This window comes from Seriola dumerili, unplaced genomic scaffold (assembly GCF_002260705.1).
Source record: "Seriola dumerili isolate Sdu_G_001 unplaced genomic scaffold, Sdu_1.0 BDQW01000044.1, whole genome shotgun sequence".
In the NCBI taxonomy this organism is placed as follows: domain Eukaryota; kingdom Metazoa; phylum Chordata; class Actinopteri; order Carangiformes; family Carangidae; genus Seriola; species Seriola dumerili.
In genome coordinates, this window is record NW_019174299.1 from 4,987,192 (window position 1) to 5,009,185 (window position 21,994).

The following is a 21,994-nucleotide window of genomic DNA, read 5'->3' on the forward strand; positions in this document are numbered from 1 at the left end:
CTGTATGTCTATATATTTCATCTTTGTTATGTGACGACATGCTTGGCCAATAAAGTTTTGCGGTTCAATAATTGCGCTTGACAAGATTTCACAGTTGTATTCAGTTAAATTCAGAAACTACATCTTCCAAAAATGATATGTAAGATGAATCAACACTTCTGTGAAACACTTTCAACACAAACTGAAAATTAAAACCGTGAAGTAGGATTTATTGCAAGACTGTTGTATTAGTTTTAGCCAGGTGTTCCTAATAAACTGAGCGTACGTGTAACAGTCGTAGTATTTCAGTTCATATGGGCTCATTCTCCCCCTCATGGTAAAAGTACTGTATTGCATGTTAGATAAGCAGTTACATACAGCGACTATCGGCAAATTATACTCAAAGTATACTGAGCTAAAACTAGCCTATATATATCAATAAAATGAACGAATTGAAACATTGTCATCAGAATTAAATACCGTTATGGGAGATGCAACGATCATCAGGGGGTATAGCTCAGTGGTAGAGCATTTGACTGCAGATCAAGAGGTCTCCGGTTCAAATCCGGATGCCCCCTAGGTTTCTGTTTTGTGTGGATTTTTCATGAAATCTACCTCCCTGAGAATGAGACAGACATTTTTACAGCTATATAAAAACCACGCTTATAGCTGCTATGAGGTTATTTGTAGGTCAGAAAAGAGAACACTTCCGCCTGGCTCCATTGCTCAAATCACAAACATGAGGAGAAAATACAGAGAAATAAAGTGTAAAAAACTATAGGATTTCTTCTGTTGTGCTGCTAAAACGAGCTGCTGTGATGAAGACTGACTAACTTACTGTAACTGCAGGCATAAACCACCCTTCAATGTCATGCTGCGTTTCCTTCTTGACACAAAGAATATTACAGCTGCAGGATAGACAACACATCCACCACATATTTTACAATAACATTTATTTTAAGAAATTACAAAATACAATATATACATTTTGAATATGACTAATCGTCATTAGCAGCTAGCTCATTTCCCTGTTCAGGAAATTGCTGTAATATACAGTAAATAGTCCAAGAGCTTTGTTTTTAAAAAAAAAAAAAAATACTAAAAATCTTTAGGTTTAAGAAGACAGGTCTTTTGTTCTCTGGCATAAAATATAATTTCTTTCACCAGGCACTGACTTGTATCTGATAGTTTGTGAGAATTGAAGACCACAGGAGCAACTGCATTTGGTTTAGCTTCTTCTTCTTCATTAGTTACAGCATTGTCTTCCATAGAGGTTTATGGATAGGCAGCTACTAACTCACTTGTTATTCAAAACCTGTTTTGTAACTGGTGAGGTACACAATGTGGAAGTAGCTCAGGCATGTGAAGAAAGAAAGAAGTCAGTGATAGCAATCACCAATCAGAGGTCAAAATGAGATCATTATTATTCCACTCAAAGGTTTTTGTGATATTTAACAGCCCCAGATAGCCCTAGTAAAATTGAAATATGAGAAAAAAAACAACACTTGTAAAATATAAACTTTATCATCTGTGATCTACCTGCTTCTTGTTTCCCAGATGCTGACTCAAGTTTAGGTTGTTAGGTTCAATCATTCAGTGTGGGTAATGAATCAGCAATATCTTAACTTTACAGTTCAGTAAAGTAAGGTAGGCTATTGTTGTCACTTGATTAACCCCAGTGAATGAAACCAAAGAGGAATGTGATGTGACTGCCAGGATATCTTGGGTAAAAATGGTGCTTGTTTACACATGAGCCACTTCAGGAAACCTGCGGTAAATTCACACAAAACACTTTCTCACTGAGTACTTCCTCATTAAAACAACTGAGAAACAGAGATTCCTGAAATATATTCAAACTACCACGGAGCTATTGAGGAGTTCTTCAAGATCCAGGATCCTGATATCATTCAGGTTGCTTTATCGCTCAGTCACGCTACGGCCCAGCCTCAGTAGAACATGTACCTACAGGATGTACTGTTCTGTAGGTGTGGTGGTGCAGGCCCTACCACAGATGCCATCTTCACATGACTCTGCCTAAAACACTGTAAATAACCCTGGCACTGTGGCCTGTGCAGCGCCTTTGAGGTTGGCTCAGATTCAGGAAGTTTGATCCACTGGACGGCATTTCAGTTTGCCACAACCCGAGACCTCATCCAATCCAGACTGGCAGGCAGACTTCAGGGAGAGAGAGGAGAGAGAGAAGCACTTTTAGAGCCGAGGAGATGTAGAATAAAGAGGTGATTCTAGCACATGGTGATGTTTGTAAAAGTATTTTGCTGTTGGCTGTGTTAGTCACTTTAAGGACTGACTCATGCACAATAATAGTAGGCAGAAAAAGAGGGTGTGAGGTGTGTTAGACTCACCCCTCTCCTGTCAGGGCGCAGCAGGCTTGGACATGCCAGGAGTGTGTTGTGATGGAGTTGAGTGTGAGGAACTGGGAGATCTCTGCCGCCGTCATCGAGCCTTTAACATCTTGTTTGTTGGCCAGAATAAGAATGGCTGCACTCCGTAGGTCCTACATCGAAATAAGAGAACACGGGTCACCAATGCTGCTTTCAGTGTCGATGTTTCTATAGAACTGAAATAGTTTCATGTGGAAACTTTAAGTATGTCCCTACGTCACATTTTTGAGAACAAAGAACAGTCGCCTCAGCAGAAAACATGACAACACGCTGACTAACACAGTCTACGCTGACACTTCCTCATCATGTTGTGTCATGGGTTTGTAAGCTATGGTGCAATTAACTACTGAAAGCAGGTGTGTGTCTCAAACATGAAAACAAGAATGACAGACATGGGCAGTTTCATCGAAAAGCAAAATGGTTTTATGTCAAGGGAGCATTTAAACTAAAGTGGTTCATTATTTTGCTAAAATCCTGTGTAATGAGCAGTAAAAAAAAAAGAAACCGCCCTTATTTATGATTTCTAAGCAGTATAATTTAAAAGCATATTTTAAAAGATTCATCAATACAGTATTATAACTTTGCCCTTAATTAGCATTTAATAAATGGTTTATAACACACTGTCATGTAGTTGTAATGAGACTTATGTGTCTATTAATGTATCTGTCAACAACTTTGATGAACAAATGAACAGATAATAAAGTAAAACAGTTGTGATCATATAAAATATGTCTTACACTACAATTACAACTAAATTATACTGTGTCATAAACTGTTTATTAAATGTGTGTGTACTGCTTTAAAATGGGTTAGGGTAAGTGTTAGTAAGTGTTACCCATAACTTATCTAGTTTTATATAAATACAACTGTGTTTTATTATATAGTCATTTATTATTAGAAGCTGTTTTCTGTTTCTAACTACATTATAATATGTATTGATTATTAAATGTTTATACCCTGCTGGGGTCTATAAACATGGGGTCTTTGTACCTCATGTGCGAGCATCTGGTGCAGCTCCTCTTTGGTTAGAGTCAGACGTTCCCTGTCGGTGCTGTCCACAACCACAATGACAATCTGAACAACCACAACACACAGGAGACACAATTATTAGCACACAACTGTATATCTCACATTATCAGAGCACGTCATCAGTGACTGTAATCACACAAGGGAGCAGAAGAACATACATTACAAACACTTATGTAGCAGTGCTAAGTAACAGGCTTTATCAATACAAGGAGCAGAGGATGATAGCAAGGAGCCATTGTAGGTTAATGTGCAGCAGCTCAGTCAGCACTCACTTATAAACATTTATACTGCTCGTGTTTACTCTTGAATATCAGATGTTACAGCCTCCAATGTCAACTATTATTTATATATTTTGAATTTTAAAGGATCAGTGTTCTTGTTTAAAGCTTGAAAACTAAGATTTGTGTTTTCTGGGAAATAAAAAGTCCAAACTTAAATGTGTGGGTTTTACACCTTCAGCACCTTTCTGACTTTTATGATCCTTTTCGATTTCAGTATCTTGTGTCTTGTGCTGCACATACAGTATAGATAGAGGAGCTGACTACAGAGAGTGGTCCATACCTCTGTGTTGCAGTAGTACGAGTTCCAGGTGGCTCGGAGGTTCTCCTGTCCTCCGATGTCCCACACCAGGAAATGTGTTTTACGTACGATGATCTCCTCAACGTTGCTGCCGATGGTGGGTGATGTTTGGACGGCCTCCTTTGTCAGGCTGGACAAGTGGAAAGGAGAGAAACATTTAACATGGGGAAGAAAGAGGAGTACAGATGATATGAAGCTGATGTAAGTTTATATGACCCTACTGGAGCCAAAGCACTTACAACTGGTAGAGGACGGTTGTCTTTCCTGCATTGTCCAAACCCAAAATGATGACTTTGTGCTCTGCAGGAAAAGATTAAAACATTGGTTGGTTTTCCCCTCTTGAACACGGTCTTATCTTGAGTTGCAGAATTAGTTTAAACTCATCAGAGGACACACAGATAAGATAGGGACAGGTGCAGGACTTTGCTGTACCTAGCAGAACAGCAGTGTAGTTATTACATCACCATTAATACCACTAAAACACAGGTTTCAAGTCAGGTTATCTATAGCCTTCTGTGCTTCAACTGAGAATGAAGCTGAACTTTAACAGTCTTAGTTTTACTGCACGTCAGTCAGAGTAAAAGGAAATGTCTTTTAATAAAAGTGATAAAACATTACAGTGGAAAATATAAAAAGCAGAACGTGTGAGGAGCAGCAGGAAAACAAGTTTATTGTAATTACAACCAACATATACTGTCTCAGATCCTGAGAGATGCAAAACAGAAACTGTGTAAACTGAAGCGAGTCTCACCTCTGTCACCGAACACAGCCATCATCTTGGTCAGCAGGAAGCCCATGTCCAACAAGTGTGTGTGTGTGTGTGATAAATAAACTATAAATCAAATTAGGGCAAACTTCAGTGTGTGTTAACAGCTGACTGTCAGACGAGCTCTACTCCTACGTCTAATATCAGTTTCAGCGTCAGTGGGCGGCGCTTCAAGAAAATGGTATTTTTCAGTCAGTCAAGGACGAAGGGCATAGTAACGCTGCGTTCAAGTGCTGTGGGAAACGTCTGAATTTAAGCAGAGGTGGACATGAGGACAGATGGGTATTTTTTATTGCTGTGAGAGATTGTTGATTAAGTGCAGAACCAAAATGACCATAAAGAAACCAAACACAAGACATTTAAGTAACGGTATAGGCTACTCTATTTACTTGACATAGGCTATGAGTGTGTAGAAGCCATTGAAGCACTTTTCTTTAGTACTTCTTTATTGTTACTGCTTTATCTTTAGCTTGTATCTGCTGGATATTTGTTTATTGTACCAACGATATTTTCCCCTAACTAATGGATTTGAAAACAAACAAGCAAACATGAATAAACAGATGAACAAAAACGTTTCCTTAAAACTTCACTGAGTACGTCAAAAGCAACTGATGACTCACACATGTTCAACCCATATTTGGAAGAAGAAGTGAAACAGTTTTTTTTCTTCTCTCCGTGTCACGGGAACATTGTTATGAAGCAACAGAAAGCAAAACTGGGTATGGAAAGTACTTTCCCCCGTGCTTTCCATTCAACCGTTCAGATATGTCCAGGTATTTTCCAAGACCTTACAGTAATAATAATAATGGTAATGATAATGACAACATCTCTGCATATTAAGAACCTCTTCACTGACATAATTAAGAGATTTTTGCTCTAACCCATAAAATTCAAGATGATAAATGTCAGGAGATGAACCTAATGTTCAGAAAATATATTCATTCATTTTCCCTGTTCATCCTCAGTGTTTCTGTGACTCCGCTGTGCTGGTATTAATATTTTGATTTCATCTGCTCTGCTGTGGTCTTTTCTCCATGTCAGCTTTCTGTCCTAGCCACAGTGTTACTCCTCCTCCTGACATTAGGGTGTTCAACTTGAGTGCATCAGCCATTAGGTATAACTCTGTGTGTAGTTGTCATTTCCTTTTTACTTTAAATATAAAAACTTTTAAAGACAATCCTGGATGCAAAAGAGATCCAGACATGTGACGTACCTCTGCTTCAGTAAATGTATTATCTCAACGTCCACAAATGACCTTTCAGAGCATGACATTTTCATATTTACAAGTTTCCAGGTTTTACTGTCATGTTTTTGACCAGTAAAGTATTTTATTACTACATTTGTACTTCAGTATTTCCATCTTATGCTGCTTTGTACTTTTTATACTATGCTATTATACATTTTAGTCCATTAGATATTTTTAACAGCAACAGTTACAAGTAATATGATGAGCCTCTAAAACAGGATTTGTTCTAGACTTAACTGCCCAGCAGCTAATGTAAATTAGCTCCAGGTATAACAATAAAATGGCTGTGTGGAGTTGATCTGGTCCCATAAAGTGAGTGTTTGTGACTTTGATATTACAGAAACACACTGGGATCTTTCCGCTTCTGCTGTGGACTTTGTTAGACACCTCTCTGATGTCAGGCTCACGATTGAATGTGAGAAGTAAACCATCATCTCGTTTCCTCCACTGCAGAGTGTCAGTGAGATGCAGGTGATAAAATAACACTGATGCGAGAAATAAAAACCACATCCTGGAATCAGCCAAGCTTCAACTTCAGCCTTTTACATAATGTGTTTCCTCCTTGAATGCCAGACATGCCAGTTGTGAGTAAACATGTTTCATCTTTGAAGGAGTAGTTTGGAGTTAATAATCCCTGTCAACATGAATGAGGAAACAAAGTGACAAAGATCTGTTTACATTTTTTGCATTGGATTCTACTTATCTGAAAAGCATTGGAAGCCAACAACCTGGTCTTTGTTTATTGTTTTGCATGTGCAGGCAGAGTGGTGTCAGGTGTTATATTAGCAACATCATTACACAATCATCTTTTGTTGTGTCCTTAAAATAATGAAGAGAATGAAATAACAACAACGTAGGTTGAGTTGAAGAAGAAGAAAGAAAAGCTTCCCCTCAACTAAAGTCTCTTTGTATGTTGACATAAAAGGCAACCCCACTAATAAATATGAAAGTGTACACATGCACACACAGGTTTAACATCTTTGAAATCTTTGATAACGTCATCTCACCTTTTAAATCAATTGACACGATGGCATTTTCTGGTTAAATTTTTAATTAAAATACGAATTTATCCACAGATTAAAAATGAAAGGCAGAAAAAGCAAAATGTAGCTACAATCAGGCACCAATGATACATGTTATCTCATATTTTTAACAATTGCGATAACGCAACAATAACATTATTTACTGATCATTATTTAATATTTATTTATTCAACTGAAGACGAGCGGGCCGAGGCAGCCCACCAAAGACATTCATGGATTCTCCATTATAGATAACTGAGTAAAGACCAAAGCTGATCCTACCTCCCCCCACCCCACCGGATCCTCCTCTCACTACCTCACAAGAATTGAAAGATTTCAAAAAAAAAAAAAAAAAAAAAAATTGCACAGGAAAAAAACAACACTAATTCAGTCCGAAATCATAAGTAAGAAGAGAGTGGTATTTAATATCAGACAAGCTAAGCTGTTTTGGTGGAAGTTGGGAGTGAGTAACCACACACAAGTACTTTTTATATAACAATTAGCCCTGAAAAACAGACGACGAAGCTGTTGCAAAGAAAACGAGATGAGCGACGTGCTGGAGCGACAGCATGGGCACAGTGAGACACGGAGACACACAGATATGGTATGAAAACGAGTGTAACAAGAGTTAAGACATCCCACCGTGGCAGTGGTGGACATGGCTTGGTGAGACATTCCGGCACTTGTGATTGGAGTTTTCTTGAATTAAGGGTGTTTTAGGTTCTGGGGAGTGACTAAGGCAGGACACTTCATTCACACAACTACAACCGCAGCGCTGCTTTGAGTCTGCGCCAAGTTAGAAAACCAGAGAACAAGTGAATACTGCAGGTGCCCTCAGCACCCACGAAGAAGGGGAAAACAGATACAGGGAGGACTGGGTCAGACGTGGCTGAACCAGTTCAGGGAAGAAGTAAACGTCTTTGGAGTGTATTCTTTGCTGTTATCAAGCTGACATGAGTGTAGCAACATCGATAAATTTTCATGTTAAAATATGGCAACTTCTCCACCGGCTTTTTAAGGTCTGGGTGATAAGAGAGTGGAGGTGAGAGACTCATGACTTCTGGATCTCATTGCGGGAGGAAACCCTGAAATCCCAAAGCACGGAGTGAGATTAAGGTAAAGAAGAAGAAGAACCCTGACACTGTACATACATGGGGACGGTGACTTTAGACCCTGTTTAAGACTGCAGAGGACAGACATGACAGACTACAGCTCTACCAGCCTTCACACTCTACAACTGAAGGAGAGATCGAGTCATACAGATCACAATCGTAGATTCACAATCGTAACTATTACTGTCCTCGTGCTGTCAGTATAGAAATCCATGATATTCATGCAGTATTAACATAAGAAACAAAAAACAGACCAATATTATTTTTCTAAACATAAATAAATTGAATTGCAAGAAGACCTCGATGAGAATGGCATCTGGCAGTTGATGTATTTCTTTACATTGTACTGGGATGTAAACAGATTAATTTGTTAGCCTGACTGGCATGGCCCCAAATCCAGACTTCAGCCCCCCCCCCCCCTCATCTCCCTCCGTCCTCAGTCTGTCCAGGAGCTTGCTTGCCTATGATGTGTTCAGCGGATGTAGACGTCCCTCCCCCAGTCGTCCTGATTCTTGTTGCGGCTCATGTTGGCCCCTGTGTCCACAGGGTTCTGGCAGTAACGCTCCCTCAGCTTGGCACGTCCATGCGGCTGCGTCTGGCTCGGCATCGGAGGGTGGTTCAGGTTTTCTTGGTCCGGCTCTGCGCCTTCGTCTTCCCAGGACGCCTGTCTGCCGTGATGCTGCGCCAGGTGGAGGCGGCTGCCCCCGCCCCCTCGGTAGGGCTCAGGCTCTTCGTAGGGGTCAGTCTCAATGTCCATGCAGGAGTCGCCGGCCTCGGTGTAGGCAGAGTCCCGGCTGCCCTGGGTCTCGGAGTCGAAGGTGTCTTGTCGTGACAGGCCTCGCCCGCTCCCTCCCCGTAGCTGGCCACGAGAGGAGCGCAGGTATGCCTGCTGCTGCTGAGGCTTTCCTCCCATGTCTGTCTGATAGTCATGAAGAGTGCCGCTCCCACCGCACTCCGTCAGGGGCCCGTCCCGCTTCTGCTCGCCGTGCACCAGGTACGGCCCCTGCAGCCAGCCACAGCCATGCCACACGAAAACCATGCAGAGACACAAACAGCAGAGCAAAACCAAACTGTTAGTGGTTAGTCAGCAGGATTATCAGGCAGGGTATAGACTTCAAATAACCACAATACCACAGACCTAAACGTTCCAGCTGAAGAACCTGTGATGTTGAAAGCATTAGTGTTCATGAGCCACATCAATCTTCATCAATCTAATCTAACACATGCACATTCCAGGTTTGGCACATACACACACTATCTTATACTCAAAGGGCCAACACTAACACATACAGTTATTACACAATTAGTTCCACCACGTTTTAAAATCACGACACCAACCTGCAAACTAAAACACTCCCAAGCAGTTATTCAACAAGGAGAGCAGCAGTGCCGCCTGCTGGCTGACTGACCTCATGGCAGAAATAAGCTGTATCACTATGACTACCAAGTGATTATGTATTTAATTTAAGTCTGCACTACATGATGTTTATACTGACAGACTCAGCTCAATATATTGAATCTTTTTATATAAATTAAGAAATAAAAATGAATTGGTTGGATTATTGTTGTTGCCACTATGACGGCCATAAAAAAAACGGTAGGAGATGTTTTCTGCCATTTGGTGCAATACCTGTCACTTTGTTGCCATAATGTTAAAGATGTAAATATCTTTGACAGTATGGAACTCATCATAATTGAAGAGCAGCCAGTAATAACTTGGAATCGAGACAGATCTGATTAGTATTCTGCTGTTAAAATTATTACAAAAGGAGATTAGATTAAACTGGACACAGTGTTAGCAACAGCCTCCACCAAACTAGGCGTTTCTGTTTGAAGAGGCGGACATGACTTGCTGTTTTCAGGGGCGGTACCATGGCAACACGGAGGAGGACAGCAAACTGGATTCAGCCTCCCAGAGAGTTAAAAAGTGCTGGAGAAAGGAGGCCACAGAGCTAAAGAGGGCATGGTGGGGGCAGCAGATATCATTTTACTCTTGATTACAGTGAAATGGAGGGGGCCCCGGGGGCCGAGGTGCCTTATCAGTTATTCTTTAAATCCAGTGTGGTTTGACTTGAGCTGCTCTCACAGTTTTGACAGTGCAGGGAAAGAAAACGCTGACCTGCTAAGATAAAGACTGCATCATTTTACCCGTAGGTGTTGTTAAACTAGCGCTTCATGTGTGGGAAACTGTCTCCTTATTAAGCTGATTTGTGGGTCAATTCCTGCATAGGTGTGTATGTGTGAATGTGCATCTGTGTTGGGTTTCTATATACAGCATAAACATGGTTTTAATGCACCCCTCCTTCAGGGTAAAGAGAGCAGGCTGCTGGGTTTGGATTGAGGTTGAGTTGCCGGAGTCCCCCTTCTCTCTGCTGGACTTCAGAGAGCGTGTTCTTCCTCTTTCCCCTCACCAGCTACAGCACCGTCCATGTCGGGCCACAGATCCATATTCCTGCGCAGGGAGGTGAGCACCTGTACCTGCAGGTTGGAGACGGGCTCAGGGGAGGCGGCCAGAGCTGCCGTGGCCATAGTACGGTTGAGCAGAGGGTTGGGAGGGTTGCTGCTTGGGGGGTGTGTCGCCTTCCAGTAGGCCTCCAGGTAGTCAGCCAGGTGCTCGCAGGCGTCCTCCAGCTGGTTCTCATCCAGGATGATGTCAAACAATTCCTGCATGGAAATAAAGTAACTAGAATCAAAATGAATTATTCCTCTTGTTTTAACTCAGATTCTAAGAACTGATTTACAACAACTGCTTTACACAGCTAAAAACTCACAGGTGGGCACTGAGCCAACTTGTCTGCTGCCACCATCTGCACATTTAGGTGTTTAGCCTGGGACTTCCCCCTGGATTTAATGAGTCTCTGCAGGACCTGCAAGGAGAGAACAGCACTGTGTCAACATGTATTTGTGTTAATGTTCACACCCACAGTCACCAGCTGTTGTAATTCTATCACAATTAAAGGAAGAGGGAAAAATAAATACAAATTAAAAAGGTATCCTGTGGATGTTTTCACAAGTGAGTCCATGTTTTGTTTGTAGCTTAGCACAACAAGTTAGATGGTGCGAGTTGTTTTTACCCTATTCCACTGCTCAACAGTTGGTGGCATTAATGCACCAACAAATGTAGCAACAGACCAACAACAGCAGTGAAGGAGAAAGTTAATTACACGCACAGTATGGACGTAAAACTGCGATTTAAAGTGATGTTTATGAGGACGGAAATGCACAGAACATCTGGTGTATGTTGAGGAAACATAAAGATTTTTGCAAGGAACACTGAATGCAAACACAAGAAAACTCCACAGGGTACCTTTGAGCCCATGTGTTGCCATACCTTAGGTGAGGCTATTTTGATATAGACAATGATGGGAGCGAGGGAGGTCTTGGCCAGCTGAGAGGGGTGGTTGATGGTGTCTGCGTCCAGAGCGACCAGCTGGAGAGTGCGGGCCAGCTCAAAGATGCGCTCAATCTCACTCTGTACCTCCGCTGAGGGCCCGGGAAACAGATAAGAAAACGTAAATACACCAGACAGGGAGGCAATTATCTAAGCTACTTCTCTCTTTGAGAAGACACGGAACTGTATATCAGCCGTACTTCCTTTACTTTGTGCACAAGTACACAACCTACATGTTAATAGTTAACCATGCATGTCGAGGTTTGGGAAAAAAAACACTTCCAAGCGTATGAATTAGATTGGATCACACTTAAAGTTCCATTTATGCACAGCTAAATGGAGCAGTGCAGCATCCTCATTCTGGTGCCACCTCCTGACATTTAGGAACATCCTCATGTGCTTCTGATGATTTGTGTTTCAATGTTGCAAAGGAAGGAGGCACTTAAGAATGAGATGCCTGTGGCACTTGGAGTAACTAATAATAAGGACACAATTTTTCACCATGTAAATAAAACAGAAGCAGAAAAACAAAACACCCTCATCAAACAAATGAAGTGGAACATTAGTTTTTGTTAGCGGTAATAGGCACAGCAGTAATTATCAGGTGAGCCACTCGGTGGTCTGTGCACTGCTTGGGACTTTTGTTTTCATTGTTCCTCAACAACAGCCTATATGAGCTTGTTATTTAGCATTTCAAGCACAGTTCCCCCCTTTTATCAGCCTGCTGACGTGTAAGGAGAGAGATAAAAACTGTAAACCAGAATGTTCCTCGCCTGTCTGGTCAAACCTCAGCGCCTCCAAGTTGTGTGTGCTGCCAACCCAGCAGCAGAGAGAGATAACAGGGGCAAGGCAATCTGCAGAGAAACAGGGCCTGTGCACATTTCAGCAGCCTCCAGAGGACCGAAGAACACAGAATTAAAGCTGGAGGGCCTCCGCAGGGTGATAATAAATGTGAACTTTAACTCATATAAAGAAATAGCAGGCAAGGTTTCCATTAACCTCAACAAGACTTGGACTCTTGCAAATTTGGATTTAACTGCAGAGAGAAACTTGCTCCCCTGTCATGACTACACTGAGTTTACGAGGCGAGGTCCAGCTTCTATAGAAGCTATCCTTGGGTAGGATTGCACCAATACAGTTTAGGGTCATGACATAGAGCAGTATGGAAAGTACTGGCTTCCTCTCTGCTCAATCCCGATCACATTTGCAGAGCAGCCACCAGCTGCCCTGCTGCCCTCCCACGGATCTGTTCCCGGTTTGGTTTCGTAATTCTTTTCTTTTTGTTAGAGACTACAGGCTGTCACACAGAAGTATGAGGAACAGAGAAACTGACAGGCAAGCAGACAGGCAGACAAACAATGTATGAGCAGATGATGAATATAGTGAGAAGAAAAGGGGAGGGAAGAAGGAGAGAGGCTTCATTGTTTTGTTGGAAGGAGAGCATACGTACCCAGTACGTCTGAATCAAAAGAGAGTGGAGGAAGAGGATGGGTGGTGGGAGAGGAAGGGGGAGGATGGGTAAAGGGCAGAAAAGACAGGATGAAGAGAGAGAGGAGGCCAGATCAGACTCAGGCAGTGAGAGCGGGTACAAAAGGGAAAAACTTTCAGGTCATAGGATGAAGTACAATGATGCCTAAAATACACTCTCTGCCGATCTTTATCGCGTCTAACTCTACACTAAATAAAAATTTTCAGAATTCACATTTTGTAAACCACTTTCCCCAAATCCTCAGATTCATCACGCACAAATTGTAAAGTGAAATCATAAGAACTTAAAGAGTAACTGAATACCACTTGAAAATGTCTTGCTTTTGCTGACCTCCTGGTTGAACTTCTCACTGTTGGGTGTAGGTACCGGTACAACAAAGCACACTTGTGGCCACACCCAACCACAGCCATCAGTGAGGCTGGGTCTCTAGGCTGAGGCATCCTGAATTACTAAATATTTCATATAAATAAGTGCTTTTTTTCAGTGTTTAATCATAATTTAACTGCTCATATGCAGTTTTACAGGTATTTTTAATGCTTTAAATGGGATTTCTTTAACGTCTGTGAAATGGCAAATGAATTTAACTCAAAGCTGCAAACCAAGCTGCCAAGAAAAGGACATTAAAAAATACATCTGGTGATTTTAATAAATAATAAACTGTTCCTATCTATCAGTATTACGGTGATTGCGGCTTTTTTAGGTAGGACACGGCGGTGACGTCACAAGCAGACTATATAAACCCCGGGACGGCACATTCGTTTCGCGGGGTGTCGTACCTAACCCTAAATGAGGATGACCTCCTGTGCCCAACGTTTGCTGTTTTCTCCTCTGTGTGTGGCTTTCAGTGAACCACAGGAGGTTTTTGTGGCGCTGGGAACGTTTACCAAACAAAAAAAGCCAAGAGCGTCACTCCGTCATGTTCAGTTTCCCGACAGAAACACCGTGAGTGTGGTCAGCCCGGCTGCCGCGAAGAGTTGGTCTCTGCTGCTCCGGTGTCTTCATGGCGGGAGTCTCGGCAACTGAGCAGATAAAAACTGAGCAGGGCGACTCTACCTGGTCTCCAGTGGCCCGGTTAGGAAGCCCAAGCTCAAACACACGATAACTTTAAGTTAAAGTCCGTTTTCTCTGTTTTGTGTTTGCTAGCTCTACAGGTCATGCTAACGCTAGCTAGTGAAACTCCGCCACTCCACCTGCTACTTAAAAGACGGGCTCAACTTCAGTATGTAACGCATGTTTGAGACCTGCACTTTAAAGTAGGAGATTTGGGAACAATTGACACGAAAACACTTAGTTTGATCGGTGCCATGTTTCTGCAGTGTCTGCTGCAGCTCTGCCCTGCACACCTGATTCAAAAAAATTGTAATGACATCCCAACATGGCCAGACAAAGGCAAAAAAAAACTTGTTCTTGGACGCCCACGATACATGGCGGTTTCATTTCATTTCACAGAAATCGGCCAGTATTAAAATGGTGCCGAAAATGAATTGGCATCTATTTTGACCAATTGTCTTTTTTAAAAGCAACAATACCAAAATTCACTGGCACCATCTTCTCAAAAGTGACGTTTTCCCAGTTTTCTATGCGTAAACAGGTCAGAAATAAACAGCTAATACTTTCATAGGCTATAAAACTTTTCATACAGTCCCTCAACATTAGTACCCATCAGAGTTTATTTTATAGGCTACTTCAAGTGCTATCTATATATGTCTAGAAACACACTCAAAGCAATATAGATATGACACAGTGAAAATGTTCAGCAGCATGACATGATGAATAAAAATGTTTTCCAACTGCCTCCGCTGTAAATATTTTCTTTATACTTTTATCATCTGTCAAATAATAAATGAACTAACTCTTGTCACTTGTCTGAATGGGACTGAAATGTGTTGTCTTACCCAGGCTGGAGCGGGTACTGGAGCGCTCAATGATGGTGTGTTTGGAGGGGTTATTGAGGACTGAGCGTTTGGCCAGGGAGATGTCCGCTGTCACCCGTGTGATGGATATCCTGAAACAGTGATACAGTGCACCAGTTGTTACTGGGACACCAAACAGAAACAGTTACAAACCATTGCTATGGAAGCTCTTTCTTACCTGCCCTCAAACTTGTGTTTCAGAAAGTCAAAGAGCGCTTTCTGCATCATGTCTGTCACCTGGAGATGAAACATCAGGTGTAAGGTATCATACAACGTGAGAGAAATTAGATGTAAAACAAGCACATGTTGATAATTTTCCTCCTCACCTCGTAGCCTTTGAGTGACGGCCCGACTAGGATGATGGGTCTCATGGAGGGAACCACGTCATAGGGGGGGACATGCTCCATCTGAGCGAGGAAAAGACAGCACCAACAGTGCAGTTAGTTAGATTGTCACGTTGTGTTTGAATGTACATCCAAAAAGCTCACACAGATCTACGGTCACAGTTACATTCGCGCATAAATCAACATTAACTCAACACAAAAGCCCTCTCTCCCCAGCACCTCCGTCACCTCTCTGAGCGGTCAGATTGATGGATGGTGAGTTTCAGACGCCAGAGTCCATGTGTTTTATTGACTCCCCATGAATGTTTGGTGGCAGGGATCAATTTCTCACTGAGAGCTCTCGTCTCTATTTCTTATTCTGCACTCTCACATAATTAAAGTGTCCATAATTAAACCAGACGCCAGGATGTCGAGAGCTCTCGTGACTGTGCTGCTGCTCTAACACAAACGTCATACTTCACACTTTTCTCTTTTTGTTGTGCATCAGCTCTTTGGGGGGAAAGTTGTCAAGTATTACTGCCAGTAACTGCTGCCATGTGATGTTTACAGTAAAAAAAAAGTGTTTTTCTTACATTTGAGCTTCAACTTTTTGTTCTTGATCCCAAATTTATCCATTTATGCTAGAAATCTAAAATGAATAGATTTTTCAACGTACAAATCTCTGTCACAAGTTTTCTTTCAGCCATTTACACTTAAAACTGAAAAATGTAATCTCCAAATGACATTTAAAATCAGATTTTTGCATTGTTATTTTCTTCATCATATTCTTGTTGTGTGGTGTTTTTAACAATCAAAATGAACACATATCTTAAAACTGAATATAAACAGTATTGTATTCTGTGGCTTTCCTTAAGCCATTTACACTAAAAATGGAGAAGCCTGTGAGTGACACGGTGACTTATGCAGAACACCCACACAAACACAATCCATACTGCAGCACATGGACCTTAGGCTCATCTGTACATTATGAATCATGAAAGGAATGATTCATCTGTAATGACTCCATAAGCATCTGCCGTTTTTAGAAACAAACTGTTTTTCCCTGAACTGGGGTGAAAACAGTCACACGTCCCCGTCCTCTGACTAAACTGACTAAACACACACACACACACATATACACATATACATATATATATATATTTTTTCCTTCTTAGATCTGTATTCTAAGCACGCCCCCTCCTCTGTGCGGTGCTGTGCAGCTCTTAAGGCAGGATATAGTGCTGGAGTGCCCGCTCCACTACATTACATTACATAAAGCAGAGCAACGGAAGCTCATTTCACCTCATTTGTATTCACGGAGGCTAAAAATAATTTTTTTTAAAAGTTTCCAAATGGCTCTTGTCTCTAAAGGGGCAGAGCTGGAGTACTGAACATAACAATAGTCCTCAGTGGTCTTGAATAACACGAGCACTGTGTACAATTCAGTGCGATGAGTAACAGGAAGGATGGTGTACATAAAATAGTGCTGGATGTTAATTCTCTACTACCGTTCATTGTCTGTCTCTACAATCATATTGTTAAAAAATACTAATGTCAATGTGTTGTGTCTCACAGTTTTCATGTTTACAGTAAATGAATGAGAAGTTGCATTTTATAAAATGGAGTTAAAATACTGAGGAACATCATCTCTTTTAAACATGAAGGATTTTGTTCCAGTATTCCAGGTGATTATTGGCTCAGTGGGTTTAAATGAATACCTTTGACATATTATCTCCATTATGCTGCGAAAATTGTCTCAGTACAAACGGTCTATTCCCAGTATTAAGGTTTATTGTATCTCTACAAAATCATATTGTTAAAAAACACAAATTTTTGGATATTTTGCTTCCCAGTTGACCTGTTTGCATTAAATGATTGATAAAAGCTCTTTAAAAAATAGATTTAAAATTCTTATCTTGCTCAATATCTTCACATATTAATACTGACATAATGCTATGATAACTATTGGAATAAAAACTGTGTCACTATCTGTGTCCTTTTGCTCTGCAACCTTAATCTAAAACCTGATTCAAATTGTGCTGAAAAGCAGAACAAACAGCTGATCGTAGGCTACTGTCACTCAAATGAGCCGTCATGAATGGAAATGAAAGCATGTCAGGAGGTATTACTGTTACAGTCTGACTAACAGAGCCTGGGATGGTTCTGCACCTGCATCTGTGCACAGACAGCTGTGATGCAAGCTCTGGGGAAAGGATAGAGGCGTCATGGTTTACAAATGTGCATATTTTTGTTTTAATGTGTCCATGGAAACATGAGAAAGGTACTGTAAAATATTCTGCAGACTGATTTCTTCCCACCACAAGATACCACAAGAAGGACAATGTAAGACGACAGCGGATGAGGAGACAGAGTGAAGAGTTGAAATGTTAGATGTTAGTCATGAGAACGAACCACACTCACCGACTTCTGTTTCTGTTTAGCTGGGCCACCTACAGTATCATTCCACACAAAAGCCAGAAGAGACAAAAAAAGCACAAAACACAAGAGCACATTTAGTTATTGACAGGTTAGGATGGGGGGGGGGGGGGTTGGTTATTGATTAAAACAGAGTTTATACTGACGGGCACCACTGTGGCTTCATTTTAAAATAGACTCAGACTGATATGCAGCAGCAGCCATTTCAGAGTCTATCGGTAAGCTCAACGCCTCTCCCAGACAAGCACAGAAACCATCATCCAAACATATCTCAGAGTAACCATCATGACTGGATCCTCAGGGGCCAGATTGTGTTAGATTCGGGAGATAGGGTAGCAGCAGGGCCGGTCCAGTTGTGAGTTAGTGAGAGATGGAGAGGGGAAGGAGAGACCTGACCACATCTTGGAAGAGTAGGAGCACAAATGCGGGAGGGAAGAGGAGGGAGGCTGGCGAGGTGAGCGAGGTGTCCTGGGCCCCTAATGTTACCTTCTTAAAGAAGGGCAGTCGGTGGGTGTTGGCCTGAGGGGATGTTACGCTGCCTGACATGCCCTTGGAGGAGCGAGGGTCACCCTGGGACTCAGGGGGCTCCTCAGCATCCAGGTCGAGGGGGTCAACGTCAAAGGACACAGTGGATATGTCCAAGTGAGCTGATGAGGAATGAGGGCGGGCGGTGCAGAGAGAGGAACAAGAGGAGAACAGAAAAGGAAAAAGAGTGAGAGGAGACAGAGGAGAGAGCGAGACATGGTGAAGTGAAAGAGGATGAGAAGATAACAGAGGGGGGAAATCAAAAGGGGAAGAGTAAATAGAAGGAAGAATGTGAGATGCATTCAGAAAGAGGCATGGAGGAAATTGCAAGAGATGGCACACACTAAGATTGAAAAAGGTGACAGTATGATTTAAACCGGAAATAACAGTGACAAAGAGATTCAAAAAGAACACATTAGATAACCATGAAGCAAGGCACAGGTGTGGGGTATAATAATGTGAATAGCAGAGAAGAACGTGAATTCAACACAAAAAAAACTTGAAGTGTAGATGTGAAAGAACTGGGCAAAGGAGCAGCTGCAGAAGAAACTGGAAGAAAGTAGCAGATAGGAAGGAAGGAATCAAGCTGAGGGGGAAGCTGCTGTCGGTACTGTTGTTGGTGATGCAGGTGTGGTTGGTACGGGGAGGGTGGACAGGGCTGGCAGGTGTCTTCTTTTGGACATTTAGATAAATTACACTGCATTTGCTTTTAGTTGCCAAGAGTTAGATGAGAAGATCGATACCACTTTCATGACTATGAGTATGTAGCTGGAGCCAGCAGCAGGTTAGCTTAGCTTAGCACAGACAGTTAGCTTTGGCTCTGTCCAGCAGTAACAACATGTCCTACCAGCACCTGTAAACCTCACTAATTAATATGTTGTATCTCATCTTTTTACATGGTCTAGCACATGAGTCCTTTTGTTTTCAGTCTTTGCGCTAAGCTAAGCTAACCAGCTGTTGGCTGTAGCTTTGTATTAAAGAGTGGTAGTGATCTTCTCCTATAACTCCCTCACCAGGATTCAAATAAGTGCATTTCTCAAAATGTCAACCTTTTGCTTTAAGTCAGATCAGCCACTTAGAATGTATAAGGTGTAAGACAGTTGTGGTTTGTATTATGCATGTATGTATTAAGTTCAGTTCAGTGGCTCTATTTGATTTAAGTCAATCAGAGTTGTTTTCTTTGCACTTCCCTCTCTCCTGCTGTCTCTCTGGATATCGAGCAGCCGTTCTGTGTCGTCCCAGTGATGCACACACAAGCCAGACATACTTATCAAGTTTAATGAGTGTGGGCTCTCTCGGCTCTATTTCAGCCCTGTCCTGTGTGCTAATGACGGACCTCCTAAGACCTCTCTCAGTTCACATGGCAAGCCACTGAGACGCGGCGTGATTCATCATCATGCCTGACTAACTAGCCAATTTAAATCTTCATCTAAATATCAGACGCCTGTCTCATCTCGCTCACTTGCTCTCTCTCTCTCTCTCTCTCGCTCTCGAGCTCGCTCTGTCAGGATTGCACGTGCGCCCACACAAACACGGACACACGGTCACTGTTTTGCCACTTGATAAGGAGACCCTGTGACCTCACCTGTGCCAGGTGGGGTGGGCCTGCGGGTTCCCGTGGCAACATCCAGGCTGGAGCTTCCTCCAGATTTACTGTAATGAGAAAAACAGGCACAAATTATCACTTGGTGAAAGAAAGATATGGTGCCTTCACAATACTCAGAACATGGGGCTCATTATCTTCAACTTTTTACCATTTTTACAAAAAATAAACAACATGAATTGTTGTTTAAATTGATTTTGCCTATAATTTATACCATTGAGCAAGCTATTGTTAGGTTTCCTTCTGCAAGAAGACACTGATCACCATAATTTGTAGTAAACAAGGTGCTGTTGTGACCCTCTGGTAATAAAAGGTGAGGCGAAAATATTGGGGGAAAGTGTTAATGAGCTACTGATCATGTGCAGAAGTTCATGAACTGCTAGTTGTGTATTACAATCTGGCCTCGCGATTACTGTAGTGTTGATTTTTAAATACAGTTAAGAATAATCAAAATAAATAGATTCATTCCTGAAAACAAAAACTGAGACTACTGAGGCATATATATATATATAAATGCTACAGTTGCGTAGTGGAGCACAGTGACTCACTGCTGAGCTTTGTCTATTTTAGGACATTTTACATTGCCTGGTGGGTGAAGTGTGACTCAGATTTGACCTGTTTTGAAAAGCGGGGTTGTTTATACTCTAGATTCAGAGGGTTGTTCATGGCTACCTGGAGCTCAGACGGTTCTGTCTCATCCTTTGCTCCTGCAGCAGACGAGTGTTCTCCAGTTTGACGGGGCTGGGGATGAAGCCCACCTCACAGCCTTCCTTCACCAGACGCCCGATCCACCAGTCATTGTTGTATTTCTGCACACAAAACACACAGCCAGACATCAGCAACCAATGATACGCCAACATTTTCCTGCTCACACACATCACCACTTAGCAGGGAACCAGTGCCACTCGAGATGTGGTATCAGAACACAACCACAACAAAACTGATAAGTGCATTTTGTATCATTAAAGCTTTCGCCATTTATGTCATTAAGGCTTTAAAGTAGAATTCTTTAAACTATTTATACACTATAAGACAGCACAGAGTACAATAGCTTGTCGCTTCCCAAGTACATTATGGCACACTTTCACTTTCCTTTTTGTATGCCTAACATTTGTACCGACAAAAGTACAATTATTTACTCCAGGTGACCAAAATCATTAGCGAATATTAAGAAAATTACTTTTAATTTCTACTTTTATTTATTCTTAATTATATTTTAAACTACATCACTGATTTCTCCCTGAATTGCATCTTTTGTTGCCGCTAACTCCCACTAAAGGCCTGGGTAAGGTTTAGATGGAAGGAGGTAGTGCAGTCACCACCACCAGTGGTTTAAAGGGACCAAGCCTACAGCTCAACTTTAGGCTTTTTTTTCCATCCAGGTGCCTCAGTCAAGACATAAGTTATTTTACCTTTAGTTCATGCTAATTAGGCACAAATGTATATTCCAAAATCCAAAAACTACAAAGTACATTTGTAGATCAAAGGTCTGCATCAGTTTGGTCTTTTACTATGTGTAACATTTACTGTACAGTACAGAAAGTGCTCCTCACGTAACTCTAATTTTGAGTGTGTATTGCATTGTTTAGTGTGTAAGATCTTAGTTGAGTTTCTGGGAAGTTCAAACCTCTTTAATGTGCAAGAAGTCTTTGGCTTCAAAGGATATGGCCATGCCCTGCACAGGTACATCATCACTGGGGCCGGGGTTGTAACCGACATTTGTCCGCACAGCAAACGCCACTGGTTTGGTCTGAAGCAGCGATGGAGAAGACAGCCATTAGTAAGCAGATGGCAACTCGCCAGAAACATCAGAAAGAGCTGCTGACCTCACACCGAGTTCAGCGTCGACTTGACACTGATGAAGAGGTTTAGCAGGGACACAAACAACAGACACTGATGTGAAGATTATACCACAATAATGTCCATTAAACCAACACTAACAACAGCAGTTGTTCTCTGACCTTTGCTTTCTCGAGTGTGGCGAGCGCCTGTCTGTCGGCCTCCTTCCTCAGAGCCTCGGGATCCTCCTCCAGGGACACGTCTGAGTCCGACGGCCGGCTGGTGTAGGAGTCTGCAGAGCCCTGAAACGCACATTGAGATTACGTAAAGGTGAGGAGGATCAGAGGAGGGACAACAGCGCAGCACAGGTCCACGAATCAAGCCTTGGACGGAACAAAAA

The 21,994-nt window shown here is 42.0% G+C and overlaps 2 protein-coding genes and 1 non-coding gene across 4 annotated transcripts in view; 1 reads left to right on the plus strand and 2 right to left on the minus strand.

The window, feature by feature from the left end:
- Positions 1-485: 485 nt before the first annotated feature.
- trnac-gca lies at positions 486-557 on the plus strand. Its single transcript has one exon. It is a non-coding gene; the product is annotated as a tRNA-Cys (tRNA).
- A 408-nt stretch (positions 558-965) lies between these two features.
- On the minus strand, positions 966-4,855 carry LOC111217629 (ADP-ribosylation factor-like protein 5B). The gene is made up of 6 exons (XM_022739587.1): positions 4,741-4,855; positions 4,229-4,289; positions 3,972-4,119; positions 3,372-3,455; positions 2,343-2,494; positions 966-2,154 (listed from the first exon to the last, which is right to left on the minus strand). The coding sequence occupies exons 1-6, from the start codon at positions 4,784-4,786 to the stop codon at positions 2,106-2,108; spliced, it is 540 nt and encodes a 179-aa protein (XP_022595308.1). The 5' UTR covers positions 4,787-4,855; the 3' UTR covers positions 966-2,105.
- Positions 4,856-7,379: 2,524 nt separating this feature from the next.
- cacnb1 (calcium voltage-gated channel auxiliary subunit beta 1) overlaps positions 7,380-21,994 on the minus strand; it is a 32,093-nt gene continuing 17,478 nt past the window's right edge. Inside the window, exons 3-14 of one of the 2 annotated variants that reach the window (XM_022739412.1) lie at positions 21,777-21,896; positions 21,443-21,565; positions 20,488-20,624; positions 19,798-19,865; positions 17,673-17,701; positions 15,255-15,335; positions 15,107-15,165; positions 14,911-15,020; positions 11,467-11,618; positions 10,907-11,002; positions 10,614-10,799; positions 7,380-9,138 (exon numbers count right to left, since the gene is read on the minus strand). In XM_022739412.1, coding sequence (XP_022595133.1) covers positions 8,608-9,138; positions 10,614-10,799; positions 10,907-11,002; positions 11,467-11,618; positions 14,911-15,020; positions 15,107-15,165; positions 15,255-15,335; positions 17,673-17,701; positions 19,798-19,865; positions 20,488-20,624; positions 21,443-21,565; positions 21,777-21,896 — 1,692 coding nt within the window. In that variant the 3' untranslated portion in view covers positions 7,380-8,607. Of the gene's footprint in view, positions 9,139-10,497; positions 10,800-10,906; positions 11,003-11,466; positions 11,619-14,910; positions 15,021-15,106; positions 15,166-15,254; positions 15,336-17,672; positions 17,702-18,173; positions 18,335-19,797; positions 19,866-20,487; positions 20,625-21,442; positions 21,566-21,776; positions 21,897-21,994 lie in introns of those variants that run through there. The other variant, XM_022739414.1, reaches the window with a different exon arrangement.

Coding starts and splice junctions, on each gene's coding strand:
- LOC111217629 (XM_022739587.1), bottom strand. CDS start 4,786: ATGGGCTTCCTGCTGACCAAGATGATGGCTGTGTTCGGTGACAGAG. Junction 4,290..4,740: donor GGCTGTGTTCGGTGACAGAG/GTGAGACTCGCT, acceptor CTTTTCCTGCAG/AGCACAAAGTCATCATTTTG. Junction 2,495..3,371: donor ACCAGATGCTCGCACATGAG/GTACAAAGACCC, acceptor ATTTCGATGTAG/GACCTACGGAGTGCAGCCAT.